The sequence below is a fragment of the Bos indicus genome, chromosome 2, assembly GCF_029378745.1.
Source record: "Bos indicus isolate NIAB-ARS_2022 breed Sahiwal x Tharparkar chromosome 2, NIAB-ARS_B.indTharparkar_mat_pri_1.0, whole genome shotgun sequence".
Classification (NCBI taxonomy): domain Eukaryota; kingdom Metazoa; phylum Chordata; class Mammalia; order Artiodactyla; family Bovidae; genus Bos; species Bos indicus.
The window spans coordinates 90,033,406-90,054,127 of NC_091761.1; the positions used below are offsets into that span (position 1 = coordinate 90,033,406).

At 36.2% G+C, this 20,722-nt stretch overlaps 1 protein-coding gene across 4 annotated transcripts in view; it reads right to left on the reverse strand.

Moving 5' to 3' along the window:
- Positions 1-20,722, reverse strand: part of C2CD6 (C2 calcium dependent domain containing 6) — a 124,691-nt gene that overhangs the window by 33,320 nt on the left and 70,649 nt on the right. For all 4 annotated transcript variants that reach the window (XM_070770200.1, XM_070770202.1, XM_070770199.1 and 1 more), the window contains 2 exons: positions 17,237-17,288; positions 11,564-11,622 (listed from right to left, as the gene is read on the reverse strand). In XM_070770200.1, coding sequence (XP_070626301.1) covers positions 11,564-11,622; positions 17,237-17,288 — 111 coding nt within the window. The remainder of the gene's footprint in view (positions 1-11,563; positions 11,623-17,236; positions 17,289-20,722) is intronic.

The following is a 20,722-nucleotide window of genomic DNA, read 5'->3' on the forward strand; positions in this document are numbered from 1 at the left end:
ATATCTGAGGTTATTGATATTTCTCCCAGCAATCTTGATTCTAGCTTGTGCTTCATCCAGCCCAGCATTTCACATGATGTACTCTGCATATAAGTTAAATAAGCAGGATGACAATATACAGCCTTGAAGTACTTCTTTCCCAATTTTGAACCAGTTTGTTGTTTCATGTCCAGTTCTAACCATTACTTCTTGACCTGCACACAGGTTTCTCAGGAGGCAGGTAAGGTGGTGGTCTGGTATTCCCATCTCTTGAAGAATTTTCCACAGTTTGTTGTAATCCACACAGTCAAAGACTTTGACATAATCAATGACGCAGAAGTAGAAGTTTTTCTGGAATTCTCTTGTTTTTTCAATGATCCAATGGATGTTGCCAATTTGATCTCTGGTTCCTCTACCTTTCCTAAATCCAGCTTGTACACCTGGAAGTCCTCAGTTCATGTACTGTTGAAGCCTAGCTTGAAGGATTTTGAGCATTACCTTGCTAGCTTTTAAAATGAGTGCAACTGTGCAGTAGTTTGAACATTCTTTGCATTGTCATTCTTTGGAATTGGAATGAAAACTGACCTTTTCCAGTCCTATGGTCACTGCTGAGTTTTCCAAATTCATTGACATACTGAGTGCAGCACTTTCACAGCATCATCTGTTAGGATTTGAAATAGCTCAGCTGGAATTCCATCACCTCCACTAGCTTTGTTAATAGTGATATTTCCTAAGGCCCACTTGACTTCACACTCCAAGATATCTGGCTCTAGGTGAGTGATCATACCATCGTGGTTATCCAGGTCATAAAGACCTTTTTTTGTACAGTTCCTCTGTGTATTCTTGCCACTTCTTAATACCTTCTGCTTCTGTTAGGTCCATATCATTTCTGTCCTATTGTGCCCATCTTTGCATGAAATATTCCCTTGGTATCTTTCATTTTCTTGAAGAGATCTCTAGTCTTTCCCATTCTATTGTTTTCCTCTATTTCTCTGCAACGTTCACTTAAGAAGGCTTTCTTATTTCTTCTTGCTATTCTTTGGAACTTTGCATTCAGATGGGTATATCTTTCGTTTTCTACTTAAATATTATGAAGGCTGTGGTGTTACTAATATTTGGTAGTGCTAGAGTTGTTCCCCCAATTAAGTGAATTAATAGATGACCTACTATAATGTTAATCATACAGCAAAGCCTATTGGTTGAGTAAAAGAGGAACTGGTGTTCCTTGCAGTAAAAAATGGCAGAAATTTTTGGGTTTTGCCATAAAATCTGCCAAAATTCTGCCATAAAATTTTGGTTTTATGGCAGAAATCAGTAGTTACATTTCCTGCTCACAGAGGGACTGCTATATCTAAACTTATTGACAGTTGTATAGCGTGTGTAAATGAATGTGATATGAGTCCTAATATATCTGTTGATCCAATAAACAATAAATATAAGGATAACCGATATACATATTAGTGTTATACATATTATACATATACATATATTAGTGTTATATGTAATACATATTACATATGTATATATACATATACTAATGATATACATATTAGTGTTCAGGTCTGTTCTTTGTGGTTGTGAATAGCTATTATTTGTTTCAATGTAAGTTGGACTAATCATTGTTGAATAAAACCATGCAGTGTTGATTAGTCAGTTAGCTGTGGGGAATAAAATACTTGAGAATATAATGATTAATACAACAATAAGAAGTTATTATTGTTGGGTTAATGAAAGAGACAAATAAATTTTCATTCATTTTGCTTCTCAAGGGTGAGTTGTTTTTGCATTTTAGTATATTTTTATTTCTGGGTTTGAAGTATATTTTTAAAATTTTAGTTGGAATATAATGATTAGGACTAGAATTTTTTATAAAATAGATGTATGGCAAAACCACTACAATATTGTAAAGTAAGTAGCCTCCAATTAAAATAAATAAATTAAAAAAAAGAAATAAAAAAATAGAAATAAACCATGATGATGTGTCTAGTTGTGGCATATCATTAAGGAGAGAGTTAACACCCAGTCTTTAACTTAAAAGCTAAATTAGTTTTTTAATGAATTTATAATATTGATGAAGATCATTTCTCAAAGTATCTCAGTGGAACTAATTCAAGGACAACAGTCATGACACTGTGATTTGATCCACAAATTTTAGAGCATTGTCCATAATCTAAGGTTGCTTGTTTTACACATCCTGGAGTAGCATCTGTTTTTAGGCTGAAAGAAGGAACAGCTCAACAGTGCAAAACATCTTTGGAGGAAATTAATATTTAGATTGTTATCTCTATGGATAGTACTACTTGGTTATCTATTTCTAATAATTGCAGCTCTCCTGGTTTTAGATCTGATGTATGAATCATATATGAAAGTCTTCACAGTCTGTGTATTCGTAACTTCAATATCACTGGTGTCCTATAGTTTTTATAGTCATAGAGGGATTATTTATTTCATCTATCATATAAAGAATTCATAGTGATGGCAAGGGAATTAAAATTAGGATGATGGCCGCTAAGATTGTTCAAACTTTTTCCACTTCTTGTGCATTTATTGTGCCTGTATGTATTAGCTTAGTTGTTAACATGAGTGAAATAATACATAGGACTAAGGAGCTAATTAAAAATATGATTATTAACATGTGATCATGTAAGTGCAGAAGTTCCTCTATAACAGGTGACACTGCATCTTGAAAGTCTCGTTGGAAAGGATATGCCATAGAGGTATATACGATTTCACCTACAACTTTGACAAAGTTATGTATATTTTACTAATATCACATTTATTGAGAAAGACATAATGGTGTTGGCTTGAAACCAGTAAAAGAGGGCTTGTTCCTTCCTTTCTTAGTTATTTTAAACTAATATAAGTGGGTTCCTCAAATGTGTGATATGGTAGACATCTATGTAATCATTCTAAGTTTGCAGTGGTTAGCTCTCTCATTTTTATACAAATGCTTCTCAGATTATAAAAATTCTAAGTATCACTGCTGTTAGTGAAATGAATGAGCCTATTGATGAAATAGTATTTCATGTTGTGTATATATCGGGGTAGTAGGAATATTGTTGTGATATTCCAGATAGACCAAGGAAGTGTTATGGGAAAAAAAGTTATATTTATGCCTACAAATATAATTACAAAATGAATTTTTGCTCATGCTGAGTTAAGTGTGTGGGAATCAATGTCTGAAGCCTCCTATAATGGTGAATACCACTTCTATTGATAGGACATAACGGAAATGTGCAACTACCTAATATGTATCATGAAGAGTGGTTTCTAGGGACGAGTTGGCTAAAGCAATTCCTATTAAACTACCTATTATAAAAAGGAGAGTAAAGCCTGAGGCTTATAATATAGCAGGGGATCATCTGATATTACCCCTGTGAAGAGTTGCCAGTCAGCTAAATACTTGCAGACTTCCCTGGTAGTTCAGACTATAAAGCGTCTGCCTACAATGTGGGAGACCCAGGTTCAATCCCTGGGTCAGAAAGATCTCCTGGAGAAGGAAATGGCAACCCACTCCAGTATTCTTGCCTGGAGAATCCCATGGATGGAGGAGCCTGGTAGGCTACAGTCCATGGGGTGACAAAGAATCGGATACAACTGAGTGACTTCACTCCTATTTAGTTGGAGTATTAAATACTCGTACTCCTACAGGAATAACAATAATTATAGTAGCTGATGTAAAATATGCACATGTATCAACATCTATGCCTACTATAAACATATGACTCTTGAGAGTCCCTTGGAATATTCTTTGTAAGGACTGATACTGAAGCTGCAGCTCCAATTACTCTGGCCACCTAATGTGAAGAGCCGACTTGTTAGAAAAGACCCTGATGCTAGAAAACATTGAAAGCAGGAGAAGGGGAGGACAGAGGACAAGATGGTTGGATGGCATCACTGACACAATGGACATAGTTTGAGCAAGCTCTGAGAGATGGTGAAGGACATGGAAGCCTGGCATGCTGCAGTCCATGGGGTTGCCAAGAGTCGGACAAGACTGAGCATACAACAACAACAATAAACATATGACTGGCTCATACGATAAACCCTAAGAGATATCATGGCTCATAATATGCCCATATACCATATACTATGCCTCAAAGGCTCTGTTTTCCTCAATAATAAGTTACAATATGTGAGATTATTCCAAATTCAGGTAAGATAAGAATATAAACTTCAGGGTGACCAAAAAATCAGAACAGATATTGGTAAAGAATGAGGTCTCTTCCTTCTGCAGGGTCAGAAAAGGTTGTTTTTAGATTTTGGTCTGTTTATAGTATGATAATTCCAGTGCTAGTGTTGGCAATGATAATAATAGTATACAGCTATAATTAGGAGAGATCACACAAATAATAATGTTTGGTATTGAGGTATAGTGAGTGCTTTTATGTTCATAATTGTGGTAATAAAATTAATAGCACCTGGAATTGTAGGAAACACCTGCTAAATATAAAGGAAGAAAAAGGTAAGATCAATTGAAACTCCTGCGTGAGCAAGGTGTTTGACTAGAGATGGGTATACAGGTCAGCCTGTACCTGCACCAGCTGCAAACAAGAGTAAGAAAGAGGGTGGAAGTAGTCAGAAGCATATGGTGTTCATATGAGGGAAGGCTATATTGGGTGATCCAATTATCAGTGGAACTAACCAGTTTCCAAAGCCTCCTATTGTCACAGGTATAGATGATATACCTATGAAGTGTGTGTGTGCGTGTGTGTGTGTGTTAGTCGCTTAGTCGTGTCCAACTCTTTGCAACCCCATAGACTGTAGCCCACCAGGCTCCTCTGTCTATGGAATTCTCCATGCAAGAATACTGTAGTGGGTTGCCATTTCCTTCTCCAGGAGATACCTATGAAGTATATCATATATAATGAAGAAAATTATTACAAATGCGTGGGCTGTTAAAATTACATTGCAAATCTGATCATCCCCAAGTAATGCTCTAGGTTGACTTAATTCAGCACTAATTAGTAGGTTTTGGCAGTACCCACTGTTCCAGCCCAGGCACCAAATAATAAATACAGGTAGCCGATTTCTTTATGATTGGTTGAGAATAATCAGTGGTTTATGAACACAGGCAAAAACGGCTGAGTAAGCATTAGATGGAAATTTAAAGACAGAGGTTGAGTCCTCTCATTGTGAAGTCCTGTGGCGAATTAAACATACTGAACTGCAAATTCAAAGAAACAGCCTCAATTCTGCTGGAGCTTTTCCTGCCTTTTTTCTCCCCAGTGGCAGAAGTAGACAGAAGCCAGTTGATTAGAGTATTTTATTGTTGTTTAGTTGCTAACTTGTGGCCAACTCTTTTATAACCCCATGGACTATAGCCTGCCAGGCCTCTCTGTTCCCAGAATTTTTCAGGCAAGAATACTGGAACAGGTTGCCATTTCCTATTCCAGGGGATCTTCCCAACCCAGGGATCAAACCCACGTCTCCTACATTAGCAGGCAGATTCTTTGCAACTGAGCCACCAAGGAAACCCCAAGAGTATTTAGCTGTTTACTACAATTTTGTGGGTACATAATCCCACTAATCTCATGAGGATTTAGCTTAACTAAAGTGTTTGATTTGCATTCAATTGATGTAGGATAGAGCTTTGCAATTCTTATTGCACAGGAATTAAGGAAATTATACGTGCAATGGCACCCCACTCCAGTACTCTTGCCTGGAAAATCCCATGGATGGAGGAGCCTGGTAGGCTGCAGTCCATGGGGTCGCTAAGAGTCAGACACGACTGAACACTTCACTTTCACTTTTCACTTTCATGCATTGGAGAAGGAAATGGCAACCCACTCCAGTGTTCTTGCCTGGAGAATCCCAGGGATGGGGGAGCCTGGTGGGCTTCTGTCTATGGGGTCACACACAGTCAGACACGACTGAAGCGACTTAGCAGCAGCAGCAGCAGCATAGCTTTGAAGGCTCTTGGTCTGTATTAACCTAAATTCCTATTCCAGTACTGAAAGGACTGGTGTAAGGGGTAAAAGTAATATAGATATTACAGCTATTATTGGTAGAAAAGTTGTTTGTTTTATATATTCAAATGGTCATTTTACTTTTATGTTATTGACTGATGGAAATATGGTTAGTGATGTAGAATATGTAAGTTGTATGTAGAAATGCAGGTTAAGAAGTGCTACGGTGGCTAATAGTGTAGGTAACATAAAGTGCTTATTTTTGTTATTTCTTGAATAATTACTCATTGGGATATGAATTCTGATAGTGGCAGGATGCCTTCTACTGGTAATAGAATGGTGAGGATAAGACTTGTAATGATGGGTATTTTGTTTCATGTGTGTGATAATGAATGCAGTGGTGGCTGAGCTGTGAATGAGTAATGTGAATATAGTGAGTGTTACTATAATGTAAATTAGTAGGTTTAGGATTGTTAGAGTCAGATTATATGATAGCTGTTATTCATCCTATGTGAGTGAGTGATGAATAAGCTATGATATTTTGTAGTTGGGTTTTATTCAGTCTACTTCGTCTTTCAATTATGATTGATAGTGTGGATATGATCAGTAGTAAGTTTAGGTTAATGGATGGTGTAATTTGGTATAATGTGGATAACGGTGCAAGTTTTGGTTTTATTACTAGAATTAAGCCTGCTGTTAGTGAAATGTCCTGTGTGACTTTAAGTACTCAGAAGTGGAAGGGAGATAGTCCTAATTTATGACTAGAGCTATTGTTATGATTATTGATGATGTTGGATTAAAAATGTTTACAGTGGTTCATTGACCAGAATATGGTAGGCTATTTATAAATAATATTGATCTGATGGCCTGTGTTAAGAAATATTGAGTTGATACTTCTATGGCTCATGGGTTAAAGTTTTTTATTAGAATAGGGATGATAGCTAATATATTTCGAATCCAGTTCAAATAAGTAATCAGTATGAACTAGTTATTACAATTACAGTCCCTGAAATAATGGTTATTAAGATAATGATAAAGATAATGGGATTTATTGGTAAAGGAAGGATATAAACCAACATTTTCAAGGTACGGGTCCAATAGCTTATTCAGTTGACTTTACTATAAAATATAGTGAAATGTAGTGGTATGAAGAATTTTGAATTCTTAAGGTTAGGTTCAATTCCTATAATTCTAGAAATAAAATAATTTAAACTTCTATTATTTACTCTGTCAAAGTGACTCTTTTATCAGACATATTTCTTATGTTTGTAGAGGGATGTTTGATGTTATGTTCAGTAGTGAAACGTCTCATATACACAAGGTTAGTGTTAGTTATAGAAAATTTTTTCAAAGTACATGTATGAGTTGGGTGTTGAGAATCGTGGGTGTTAATAGTAGTGTTTTGATAATAAAATTCATTGTTTATAGTTCTGGTGTACGGGATCATAGAATGCTCCTAGAAATAGGACTGTTGTGAAATGTTTATTATGATGGATGTTGGCATATTCTGATAGGAAAAATATAATAAATGAGCCTGCTACATATTCTATGTTAAAGGCAGATAAAAGTTCTAATTCTTCTTCTGTTAGACCAAAGGGAATCAATTAGTTTCTGCAGAATAAATACAATTTATTCTGAAATAAATTATATTATGGCTAGAGGTCATGATGTAAAAATTAATCATAGATGTTTTTGTGTTGTGATGCAAGTTGAGAGGGTAAAATCTATTTACTAAAAGGACTGATAAGAGGATAATTTCTAGTGTTACTTCACATGAAACTGTTTGTGCTACTGCTCCTAGGGATCCAATTAGAGCATATTTTGAATAATAAGCTCATCCACCTCACAGAATAGAATAGATGGCTAGGCTTGACACAGCTAGTAAGAATACCCCTAGATTTTTGTTGATGAGAGGATAACGTATAGGTAGAGGGATTCATATGGCTAAGGCTAAGGTTAGAGTTAAGATGGTACAATAATAAACATGGAGATAGATGATGTATTAAATAGCTGGTCATAGTGGTTCTTTAACGAACAGTTTGATTGCATTGGCAACGGGATATATTACACCATATGGTCCAATAATGTTTGGTCCTTTTTGAAGTTATGTGAGACCTAAAACTTTTTCTTCAATTAATATGACAAATGCCACAGCTAGAAGAATTGGGCCAATGAGTATTAAGATGTCAGTTATAAACATTTAATTAGGGAGAGGAGTTGAACCACAGTTATAAAGGGTTAAGTTTTATGCAGATCCCTAAAAAATTCTGATTTTGGGTAGTACATTTATAAAATAATTAAATTAAATAAGATTATATCATTAATAGATTTTAAGACACTTTTGTAAAGTAGAGCTTGTTTCTCTTGTCCTTTCCTACTGGAAGAAATATATAATAGAAATTAATCTGGATCTACACCTGTCCAGAAAAACATCTATTTCTGCTTTATTGACTATGCCAAAGCCTTTGACTGTGTGCATCACAAGAAACTGTGGAAAATTCTGAAAGAGATGGGAATACCAGACCACCTGACCTGCCTCTTGAGAAACCTGTATGCAGGTCAGGAAGCAACAGTTAGAACTGGACATGGAACAAATAGACTGGTTCCAAATAGGAAAAGGAGTACGTCAAGGCTGTATATTGTCACCCTGCTTATTTAACTTCTATGCAGAGTACATCATGAGAAACGCTGGACTGGAAGAAGCACAAGCTGGAATCAAGATTGCCGGGAGAAATATCAATAACCTCAGATAGGCAGATGACACCACCCTTATGGTAGAAAGTGAAGAGGAACTAAAAAGCCTCTTGATGAAAGTGAAAATGGACAGTGAAAAAGTTGGCTTAAAACTCAACATTCAGAAAACGAAGAGCATGGCATCTGGTCCCATCACTTCATGGGAAATAGATGGGGAACAGTGAAAACAGTGTCAGACTTTATTTTTTGGGGCTCCAAAATCACTGCAGATGGTGACTGCAGCCATGAAATTAAAAGACGCTTACTCCTTGGAAGGAAAGTTACGACCAACCTAGATAGCATATTCAAAAGCAGAGACATTACTTTGCCAACAAAGGTCCGTCTAGTCAAGGCTATGGTTTTTCCAATGGTCATGTATGGATGTGAGAGTTGGACTGTGAAGAACACTGAGCACCGAAGAATTGATGCTTTTGAACTGTGGTGTTGGAGAAGACTCTTGAGAGTCCCTTGGACTGCAAGGAGATCCAACCAGTCCATTCTGAAGGAGATCAGCCCTGGGATTTCTTTGGAAGGAAAGATGCTAAAGCTGAAACTCTAGTACTCTGGCCACCTCATGCGAAGAGTTGACTTATTGGAAAAGACTGTGATGCTGAGAGGGATTGGGGGCAGGAGGAGAAGGGGATGACAGAGGATGAGATGGCTGAATGGCATCACCAACTCAACAGACGTGAGTCTGAGTGAACTCCGGGAGTTGGTGATGGACAGGGAGGCCTGGCGTGCTGCAATTCATGGAGTCGCAAAGAGTTTGACATGACTGAGCGACGGAACTGAACTGAAGTGAACTGAAACTATGTAGGTAGCTGGGCAGAGATGGTCTATGCTCTCCTGGTGCTACTGTGAGTTGCCTATTAAAACAATTTGGGAGAGGCAGAATTAAATAGTATAACTTGTTAAAATTAATGTTATATTTATTTATATTGCTTTATAATAATTTATAAGTTTATAATAAAACCATGACAAATAATATAAGTAACTTTACTTATGACAAGGTAATAAATTCATAGTGATAAAGTATATGCTTTCTTTTTTTATTTGAATGATTTTCACCAATAGACAGCTTTAATGAAAATATTTTACTAATAGAATGCTAAAGTCTTTCCATGAGATATAAGTAACCTTTAGGTTATTTAGGTGGAAGGAACTTTTAATATAATGAATTAAATGCAACTATTCATATAAATGAACACTTTTTCTATTGTCTGTACTCAATTCTTCCTGAGATGATTGTGTTAGTATCTTGATTAATTTAGTGAGCCTTTTATCTAGTTAATCCTATGGTTACCATGATATTATATACTTTTCCATTTCTCTGCCTAATAATCCTCTATTTAGAGGTATTTATTTTATTTTTTAAACATAATTAAGATGTATACAATTTTCATAAAATAGGATACATATTCTGTTCAAGTTACCATAGACTAAAAATTAGGAGACACTGGAATATATCCAAGGACATAAAATAAGGTGCAAAAATTTCATAGTTTAAAGATATTGAAATCATACAGAGTCTGTTCTCTTATCACAGTGGAATTATGTTAGAAATCATGTTCTCTTAACACGGTGGAATTATGTTAGAAATCAATATCAAAAGATATTTGAAAATAACACATATATTTTCAAGAGCAATGTGACATTTACCAAGAAAGACCTTTACTTAGCCAATGAAAGCCTCAATAAATTTAGAAGACTAAAAGACCACAGAAGTTGATTGCAGAGAAGAAAGCATATAAATGAGGAATTAACATTAAAATTAGAAATTAATATCAAAGATACTTTAAAAACCCCATATATTTGAAAATTAAATGTCCACTTTTAAATGATGGATGTATCTAAGAAGCCATAAAAAGGAAAATAGGAAAATATCTTAACAGAATAAAGATGAAAAGAGAATTTACCAGGTTTTGTTGCACAGAGCTGAAGCTGCTCAGTGCAACGAAATACAATGTGGAGTCCTGAATAAAGTATGAAAACAAATAATGGACAGTAGCATAACATTTTGTGAGATTTGAACATAATCTGTACTTTATTTAATAATACTGTGTGTGTGTGTGTTCAGTTGCTTCAGACGTGTCTGACTCTTTGCAACCCTATGAGCTGTAGCCTGCCAGGCTCCTCTTTCCATGGGAATCTCCAGGCAAAAAAATTGGACTGGGTTACCATGCCCTCCTCCAGGGGATCTTTCCAACCCAGGGATAGAACCTGGTCTCCTGTGTCTCCTGCATTGCAGGCAGATTCTTTACTGCTGAACCACCAGTGAAGCCCATTAATAGTACTGTATCACATGTTAATTTCCTGTTTTGTTTTGTTTTTTACACAACATAGTATTTCTTTTTTTTTTTATTTTATTTTTAAACTTTACATAATTGTATTAGTTTTGCCAAATATCAAAATGAATCCGCCACAGGTATACATGTGTTCCCCATCCTGAACCCTCCTCCCTCCTCCCTCCCCATACCATCCCTCTGGGTCATCCCAGTGCACTAGCCCCAAGCATCCAGTATCGTGCATTGAACCTGGACTGGCATCTAGTTTCATACATGATATTTTACATGTTTCAATGCCATGCTCAGAATTGGATTGAAATTTCAAGCCTCAAAATTTTTTTTAAAAGAAAAGCACTAAGGTAATAAACTTTCTAGTCTTTTAGTAGTAATATCAGATGCCAAAATACATGAAACTATATAAAAATTTTGAGTGAACATAAATTAGAAATCTAGCATTCTATTCAGACTAAGTCAAACAAGTGGAATCAAAATGTCACAAATTTTTCAGCTAGGCAAAAATTCCTAAGTTTTCGAATATATATATTATACTATATAAGTATATGCCTTTTGATGACAGGATATACAGTAAATATTAATTAATTCAAAATAATATAAAATGTTAACAATGAGTTTTAAAGGATATATCAATATGCTTACGGATTTTCCTTTTCTATTTGTATTTTTCTGTCCACAGGCTTTATCTTGCATTAACTCATCTGAAAAAGAATGAAAAAAATAATATAATTAAGTCAGCACTTGTGGCATTTGATAAACATGTTATTCAGACACGTCTCTAGTGACTGTGTAGTACAACAGTTAAGGGAACAGGCTCTAAGCCGGATTGCCTAGACTCAGCCTCTGCAACTAACCAACCACCTAAATTTGGACATGTTATCCTGCTTCACTCTTTCTCAGTTTCCTCATCTGTCAAAGGGTGACGATCCTCTCTCACAGGGTTGTGTCATTTAAAGGCTAAAGCATCTAGCACTGTGTCTGGGACATAATAAGCACAAATGAATGTAAGTTTTGCTGTTAATTTTACCATCATTGTTGTTGTTCAGTTGCTAAGTGGTGTCCGACTCTTTGAAACCACACAGACTGCCCCGCATCAGACTTCCCCATCTTTTACTGTCTCTCAGAGTTTGTTCAGAGCCATGTCCATTTAGTTGGTGATGCTATCTAACCATCTCATCCTCTGCTGCCCACTTCTTTTGCCTTCAGTCTTTCCCAGCATCAGGGTCTTTTCCAATGAGTCAGTTCTTTGCATCAGGTGGCCCAAGTATTGGAGCTTCAGCATCAGTCCTTCCAATAACGGTAATGTCCTTTAGGATTGACTGGTTTGATCTCCCTGCAATCCAAAGGACTGTTGAGGGTCTTCTTCAGCACCACAATTCAAAAGCATCAGTTCTTCGGTGCTCAGCCTTCTTTATGGTCCAACTCTCATATCCTTACATGACTACAGGAAAAACCATAGTTTTGACTAGATGCACCTCTGTCAGCAAAGTGATGTCTCTGCTTTTTAATATACTATCTAAGATTGTCACAGCTTTCCTTCCAAGGAGCAAGCATCTTTTCATTTCATGGCTGCAGTCACCTTCTGCAATGATTTTGGAGCCCAAGAAAATAAAATCTGTCACTGTTTCCACTTTCTCCCCTTCTAATTTGCCAGAAAGTGATGGGACTGGATGCCATGATCTTCATTTTATGAATGTTGAGTTTCAAGCCAGCTTTTTCACTCTCCTCTTTCACCCTCAAGAGGCTCTTTAGTTCCTCTTCTCTTTCTGCCATTAGAGTGATATATCATCTGCATATCTGAGGTTGCTGATATTTCTCCCAACAATCTTGATTCCAGGTTGAGATTCATACAGTCTGGCATTTCAGACAATGTACTCTGCTTATAAGTTAAATAAACAGGGTGACAATATACAGCCTTGTTGTACTCCTTTCCCAGTTTTGAACCAGTCAGTTGTTCTATGTCCGGTTCTAACTGTTGCTTTTTGACCCCGCATACAGATTTCTCAGGAGACAGGTAAGCTGGTCTGGTATTCCCATCTCTTTAAGAATTTTCCAGTTTGTTGTGATTTACAGAGTCAAAGGCTTTAGTGTAGTCAATGAAGCAGAAGTAGTTTCTCCGGAATTCCCTTGCTTTCTCTATGATCCAGCAGACATTGGCAATTTGATCTCTGGTTCCTCTGCCTTTTTAAAATCCCATTTATACACCTGGAATTTCTCAGTTCATGTACTCCTGAAGCCTAGCTTGAAGGATTTTGAGCATAACCTTACTAACATGTAAAATGAGCACAATTGTACAGCGGTTTGAACATTCTCTAGCACTGCCCTTCTTTGGGACTATAATGAAAACTGACCATTACTCATTCTACTCTAACCCCTGACACACTGCACCCTTAGGTTTGTCATTAGTAACTCTACTAATTTGAATAGTATTGTTAAAATGCATACATTAAGTTATTAAAGTTAAATGTCAATATGCACTGTACTTGCACTGTACTTTATGTACATAAAAGACTGTCTTTTAATCACATTGTAGTCAATATATTGAATACTTCTACTTTTCTGGCTCTTAATGCCAGTTCAAAAAATGAAGTAAAAATTAAAAAAAAAATCACTGTACTCCAGGTGATTCTGAATATTTTGTGGCTGTCATGCACCTTATCACATATGTGCTTGCTGCTGCTGCTACTGCTAAGTCGCTTCAGTTGTGTCCAACTCTGTGCGACCCTATAGATGGCAGCCCACCAGGCTCCCCCGTCCCTGGGATACTCCAGGCAAGAACACTGGAGTGGGTTGCCATTTCCTTCTCTAATGCATGAAATTGAAAAGTGAAAAGTGAAAGTGAAGTCGCTCAGTCGTGTCTGACTCTTAGCGACCCCATGGACTGCAGCCTACCAGGCTCCTCCATCCATGGCATTTTCCAGGAGAGTACTGGAGTGGAAAAGTGCCATCATCTTCTCCCCATATGTGCTTGACAATGTTTAAGAGAACACTTTTACTAATCCTTCTTGGAGCCTCATTTTAGCCTATCCTCTGGCAGTCATTTGGGTGATCTTCCATCATACATTTGCTATACATACCCAATTCTGCAAAGCTGTGTGGAGACACACCCTACATTCTAGATACGTTTCATGAATAGGTCTGTATTTCCTCAATTCATGACACTAGAGAAGATTCTTACATAATAAACATAAAGAGCTCATAAAAGCATGGAGTGGAACAATCACGTTCTTCAGTGAATTGTGGTAGTATGCTTAAATATATGTACATACATATCAGTAGCCAGAGGGTATCAATGAAAGCAGCCGCAAAGGAACTGGGCTAGTATATGTCTCTAATTTGCTTAAAGGTAATGATCATGCAAGGAATTTATTAGCAAGAGTGCTACGTGAAACTTACTAAATAAACTCTTTACTATAGCATTTTATTTTATATAATGTATCCATAGAAAAATTAGGTTAATTATATAATTCTCCCTTTGAAGAAATAGTTGGAAGTATTAATAATAAAATAAGGAGCTTGCTTTGCTGTTATATCAGATTTACTCCAAAAGTTATTTTATGATTAGAATATTCCAAAGGATATTAGAAAGAAAGTTCTGGAGGAATCACATTATGGGTTTCCAAATATCCTAATCTTCCAGGATGTTTTATTACTCCTGAATATTATTCCAAATGGTCACTTTTTCTTCTAGGATAAATAATAATTTAAGTGTACTATAAAATTTTCCTGACATTTAAAGTATTCCAGACACTGACATACTATGTTGTCAAATAGTTTCCTGTACCACAATATATGTTCTTAGAATTGTTATTATTGTGTAGAACATATATACATATACATATGTATTCATATGGATAAATACAAAATATATGGCTAAAACATTAATTTGTAATAATTTTCATTTCACCACATCAACTACTGAGGTAAGTCAAATTTCCACTTCAGAAACTTTCTTCTAAAATTATACTTCTTAATCACAATTTCATCTGGTATTTTCCCTGTCTTTTTTTAAATACATTTTTCATCTTCTATTTCTCCATAAGTTCCTAGTTGGAGAACACTCTCTACAACTCAAGGATGCTTTCATGTTACAAAAAAAATGTTCTTGCTTGCTCATCTTCTGTCAAGTGTTTGAGCTATATTCTTATTCTCTCTTCATTTTAATTACATTTCTACAGTCTCCTCTGGATAGATATTCAGTTATTACACAGTCATATAACTGTCCCGATTGTTAAATATTAAAACATTTCTGTTGTTATTGTTGCTCAGTTGCCAAGTTGTGTCTGACTCTTTGTGACCTCATGAACTGCAGCACACCAGGTTCCTCTGTTTTCCACTATCTCCCGGAGTTTGCTCAAATTCATGTCTATTGAGTCAGTGATGTTATCTAACCATTTCATTCTCTGCCACCCTCTCTCCTTTTGCCTTCAATCTTTCCCAGTATCAGTATTTTTCAATGAGTCAGTTCTTCACATCAGGTGGCCAAAGTATAGGAATTTCCCATTTCCTTGAACCTCAATATGGCACAGCAAGGGACTTCCAGAACTTTGATCCAACAACATTATCTAATCTAGTTGTTCCATGCTTATGCTGTACTAGTTGTTAAATATTTTGATTATTCAGTTCAGTTCAGTCATTTAGTCATGTCCAACTCTTTGCGACCCCATGAACTGCAGCACGCCAGGCCTCCCTGTCCATCACCAACTCCAGAGTCCACCCAAACCCATGTCTATCGAGCCGATGATGCCATCCAACCATCTCACCCTCTGTCCCTTTCTCCTCTTGCCTTCTCAATCTTTCCCAGCATCAGGGTCTTAACCAGTGAGTTGGCTCTACACATCAGGTAGCCAAAGTATTGCAGTTTCAGCTTCAACATCAGTCCTTCCAGTGAATACTCAGGACTCATCTCCTTTAGTTGGATCTGGATCTGGTTGGATTTCCTTGCAGTCCAAGGGACTCTCAAGAGTTTTCTCCAATACCACAGATCAAAAGCATCAATTCTTCAGCGCTCAGCTTTCTTTATAGTCCAACTCTCACATCCATACATGACCACTGGAAAAACCATAGCCTTGACTAGATGGACCTCTGTTGCCAAAGTAATGTCTCTGCTTTTGAATATGCTGTCTAGGTTGGTCATAACTTTCCTTCCAAGGAGTAAGCGTCTTTTAATTTCACGGCTGCAATCACCATCTGCAGTGATTTTGGAGCCCAGAAAAATAAAGTCAGCCACTGTTTCCACTGTTTCCCCATCTATTTGCCATGAAGTGATGGGACCAGATGCTATGATCTTAGTTTTCTGAATGAGCTTTAAGCCAACTTTTTCACTCTCCACTTTCACCTTCATCAAGAGGCTTCTTAGTTCTTCTTCACTTTCTGCCATAAGGGTGGTGTCATCTGCATATCTGAGGTTACTGATATTTCTCCCAGCAATCTTGATTCCAGATTTTGCTTCCTCCAGCCCAGCATTTCTCATGAGGTACTCTGCATATAACTTAAATAAGCAGGGTGACAATATACAGCCTTGACAAACTCCTTTTCCTATTTGGAACCAGTCTGTTGTTCCATGTCCAGTTCTAACTGTTGCTTCCTGACCTGCATACAGGTTTCTCAAGAGGCAGGTCAGGTAGTCTGGTATGCACTCATCTCTTTCAGAGTTTTCCACAGTTTCTTGTGATGCACACAGTCAAAGGCTTTGGCATAGTCAATAAAGCAGAAATAGATGTTTTTCTGGAACTCTCTTGCTTTTTCGATGATCCAGCAGATGTTGGCAATCTGATCTCTGGTTCCTCTGCCTTTTCTAAAACCAGCTTGAACATCTGGAAGCTCATGGTTCATGTATTGCTGAAGCCTGGCTTGGAGAATTTTAAGCACTACTTTACTAGCGTGAGTGCTTTACTCACCTACTTTACTAGGTGAGTGCAATTTTGATTATTACCTTTGCGTTTACTGATATGTCAAGTATGTCTTCATGATGATATCACAGAACAATTCGTTGAATTAGAAAAACTTCATTAGGTATATCTACACATAGCCAGAATGTTTGTAAACACAGATAAATGTAATAAATGGCTTAGCAATATTATAATGCATGTAAAATAAATATTATCTAGGATCTTTCAGCCACTTGTATTTTGCTTTGCTTGATTTCCCACTAATACTGTAATTCCATAGTTTTTTCATGTCAGTAATCACAAACATCATGTGTAGTTAATATTTTGATGAAAATTCTTGATAATAATTGTTTTACATGAGTTTATGTTCTCAATTTCACTAAATATTTGAAAATTACAAGTATATATACAAATAATAACTTACCTAAACTACAAGGTCTATTTAAATTTTCCTTTGTGCAACAGTAAGGTGAACTCTGAAGTAAAAACAGACCAGAGAAGGTGAATAGAAAAAATAAGTATTAATATAATTTTTAAACTCAGCATTATTGATAGCTATAAATAATAATAAAATGGGATCTAGTGTTACCATTTGGCTTTATCTTAAATAAACAAAATAATTCATTGATAATTTAACCAGTACAATGGAGGTAGTGAGAGAACTTGAAACACAGTAATAATAGTTTATTGAGGTAGGAAATGGCAAACATCACAAAAAGTACATGATAGTACTTTGTATATTATTGACCTCTTTTTATTCCCCTAAGCCCCAGGAAACAAAAACAGTAACTTAAATAAAAATCAGTTCAGTTCAGTTGCTCAGTCATGTCCAACTCTTTGCAATGCCATGAATCGCAGCAGACCAGGCCTCCCTATCCATCACCAACTCCCGGAGTTCACCCAAACTCCTGTGCATCGAGTTGGTGATGCCATCCAGCCATCTCATCCTCTGCTGTCCCCTTCTCCTCCTGCCATCCCTCCCAGCATCAGGGTCTTTTCCAATGAGTCAACTCATAGGATTAGCATAAAATAAAGCATATATTAGAAGAGAATGCAAAAGTGATATCATAGAAAATGGTAGATTGCTCAAAGAATAAGTCCCTTCACTGAAACAAATATAATAAACTGTCAAAAGGTTGAAAGATCAACTAATTAAAACTTCATAATTTAATACAAAACTTAAAGCAACCAGGGATTGGTTAATGAAAAAAAAGGGCAGTTAAATTTTGGTGTTTTAAGAAATCAGTCAGGTCATTAACTGGATGCTGAGATAATGGAAGAAAGACTTTGATGACTGACCACAAATGACAAGGAATATAGTCTTTGAAAAAAAAATCATTCGAATGGTCATTAAAGAAACATGTGACCACAGCCCTCAAAAATAAAAAAAAAACAGGACTTCTCTGGTGGTACAGTGTTGCAGGCAGACAAAGTCTGCCTGTCAATGCAGGGGACATGGGTTCTATCCCTGCTCTGGGAAGATTCCACATGCTGTGGAGCAAGTAAGCTCATGTGCCACAACTACTGAGCCTGAGTGCCACAATTACTGAAGCCCATGTGCCATAGAGCATGTGCTTTGTGACAAGAGAAGCCACTGCAATAAGAAGCCTGCATGTTGCAACTAGAAAGTAGCCTCTGTTCGCTGCAACTAGAGAAAGCCCACACACAGCAAGAAGACATAGAGCAGCCAAAAACCAATCATCAATACCCTAGAGACAGAGAGAATTTCCAGTTACACTATAATATTTAAAATGCTCAATTTTCAACAAAAATAACATAGCATACTAAAGTATAGGAAATTATGGCCCATTCATAGGAAAAAATTTAATATAAATGTCCTGTGAAGAAGCCCAGATATTGGACTTAATAGACAAAGATTTTAAAACGAACTTTCTTAAATATGCTCAAAGAGCAAAAGGAAACCATGGGCAAACAACTAAAGGAAATCAATAAAAAAATATCAACAAAATGTAAATAAAGAGATAGAAATTATAAAAAGGAACCAAATACAAATTCTGGATCCGAAAGTACAATAACTGAAATGGAAAACTCTTGAGAAGTTCAACAGCATATTGAGCAGATAGAAGAAGGAATCATTGAATTGAAGATAGGACAATAAAATTGTTGAACCTGAAGAGAAGGAAGAAAAAAAGAATGAAAAAATGAACAGAACCTAAAGGACCCTGGGAACCACAGTCAAATGTACCAACATAAACATGGGAGTCAAGGAAGGAGAGAGAGAGAGAGTCAGGGAGAATATTTGAAGAAATAATGGCCAAATATTTCCCAAATTTAGTAAAAGTCATGAATCTACACATCCAAGAAGCTCAACACATTTCAAGGATAAACTCAAAGACATATATACACCAAGACCCAATAAAACTTTGAAAAGACAGAGAGGGAACTTGAAAGCAGCAAGGAAAAAAGTGACTCATCATGTATAAAAACTCTTCAGTTTTTGGCTGCAAAATTAACAGCTAATTTCTCGTCAACAAACCACATCAGTAGAGAGTGGAGAGAAAAAGATCATCAACCAAGAATTACATAACAAGCAAAACCATCCTTCAAAAATGAAGAATTAAGACATTCCTGGATCAACAAAAGTTAGAGGAGTTTGTCACTATTATTTCTTTGTTACAGGAAATGATAACGGAGTCTCTCAGGATAAAAGGAAAAGACACTAGACAATGACTCAATTAACAAAGAACTCTGGAAAAGGTATCTATGTAGGTAAATACAAAAGCCATCATTATCATACTTCTGGCTTGTAACTTCTAATATTTCCTACATGCTGGTGTACAACACTGTATTAGTTTTAATATACATAATGGTTTTATATATGTATATATTATAGAATGATTACATAATTTTAGTTTACATCCATCACCATACATTTATAATTTTTTTCCCGTGATGAGAACTTTTAAGATTTATGCTCTGCAACTTTCGAATATACTCACTGTATTGTTAACCACAGTATACATCACAAACCAAGGACTTATTTGTCTTATAACTGGGAAGTTTGTACTTCTGACCACCTTTACCCATTTGACCCACCTCCCAAAATGCACCTCTGGCACCCACCAATCTGTGGTATCAAAAATAAAATACTTTTGAATAAATTTAATCAAGGAGGTGAAAGACCTTTACACTGAAAACTGTAAGACACTGATAGAAAGAAACGGACAAAGACACAAATAAATGGAAAGATAGCTAATGTTCATGGATTGAAAAATCACTATGGCTAAAATGTCCAACTAACCAAAGTGATCTATAGAGTCAATTAAATCCCTGTACATTCCAATGACATTTTTCAGAAAAACATTTTTAAAAAAGTCCTAAAATAATGTATGAACTCCAAAGGACCCTGAACAGCCAAAGCAATCTTGAAAAAGAAAAATAAAGTTGGAAGTCTCACAATTTCTGATTTTGAACTGTATTACAAAGCTATTTTGTAAGCAAAACAGTATGGTACTGGCATAAAAACAGACCAATAAAACAGAATAGACAGCCCAGAAATAAACTGCCACGTATCTGGCCAACTACTATTTGATAGGATAGCCACAAAGTCTCACTGGGTAAAGTATAGTCTCCTCAATAAATGGAGTTGGGAAAACTGGATATCTCCATGCAAAAGGATAAAACTGAACACCTATCTGATATCACTCACAAAAAATTAGCTCAAAATGGATTAAAGGTTAAAATATAAGATTTGAAAATATAACACTCCTAAAAGAAAACTTAGGGAAAAAAACTCCTTGAATTGATCTTGGCAATATTTTTTTTAAATATGACACCAGAAGCAAAGGTAATAAAATAAAAAATAAACAAGTGAGGCTAAGTTAAACTGAAAGCTTCTGCACAGTAGGGAAACAGTCAACAAATGAAAAGGCAATCTAGTAATGGGAGA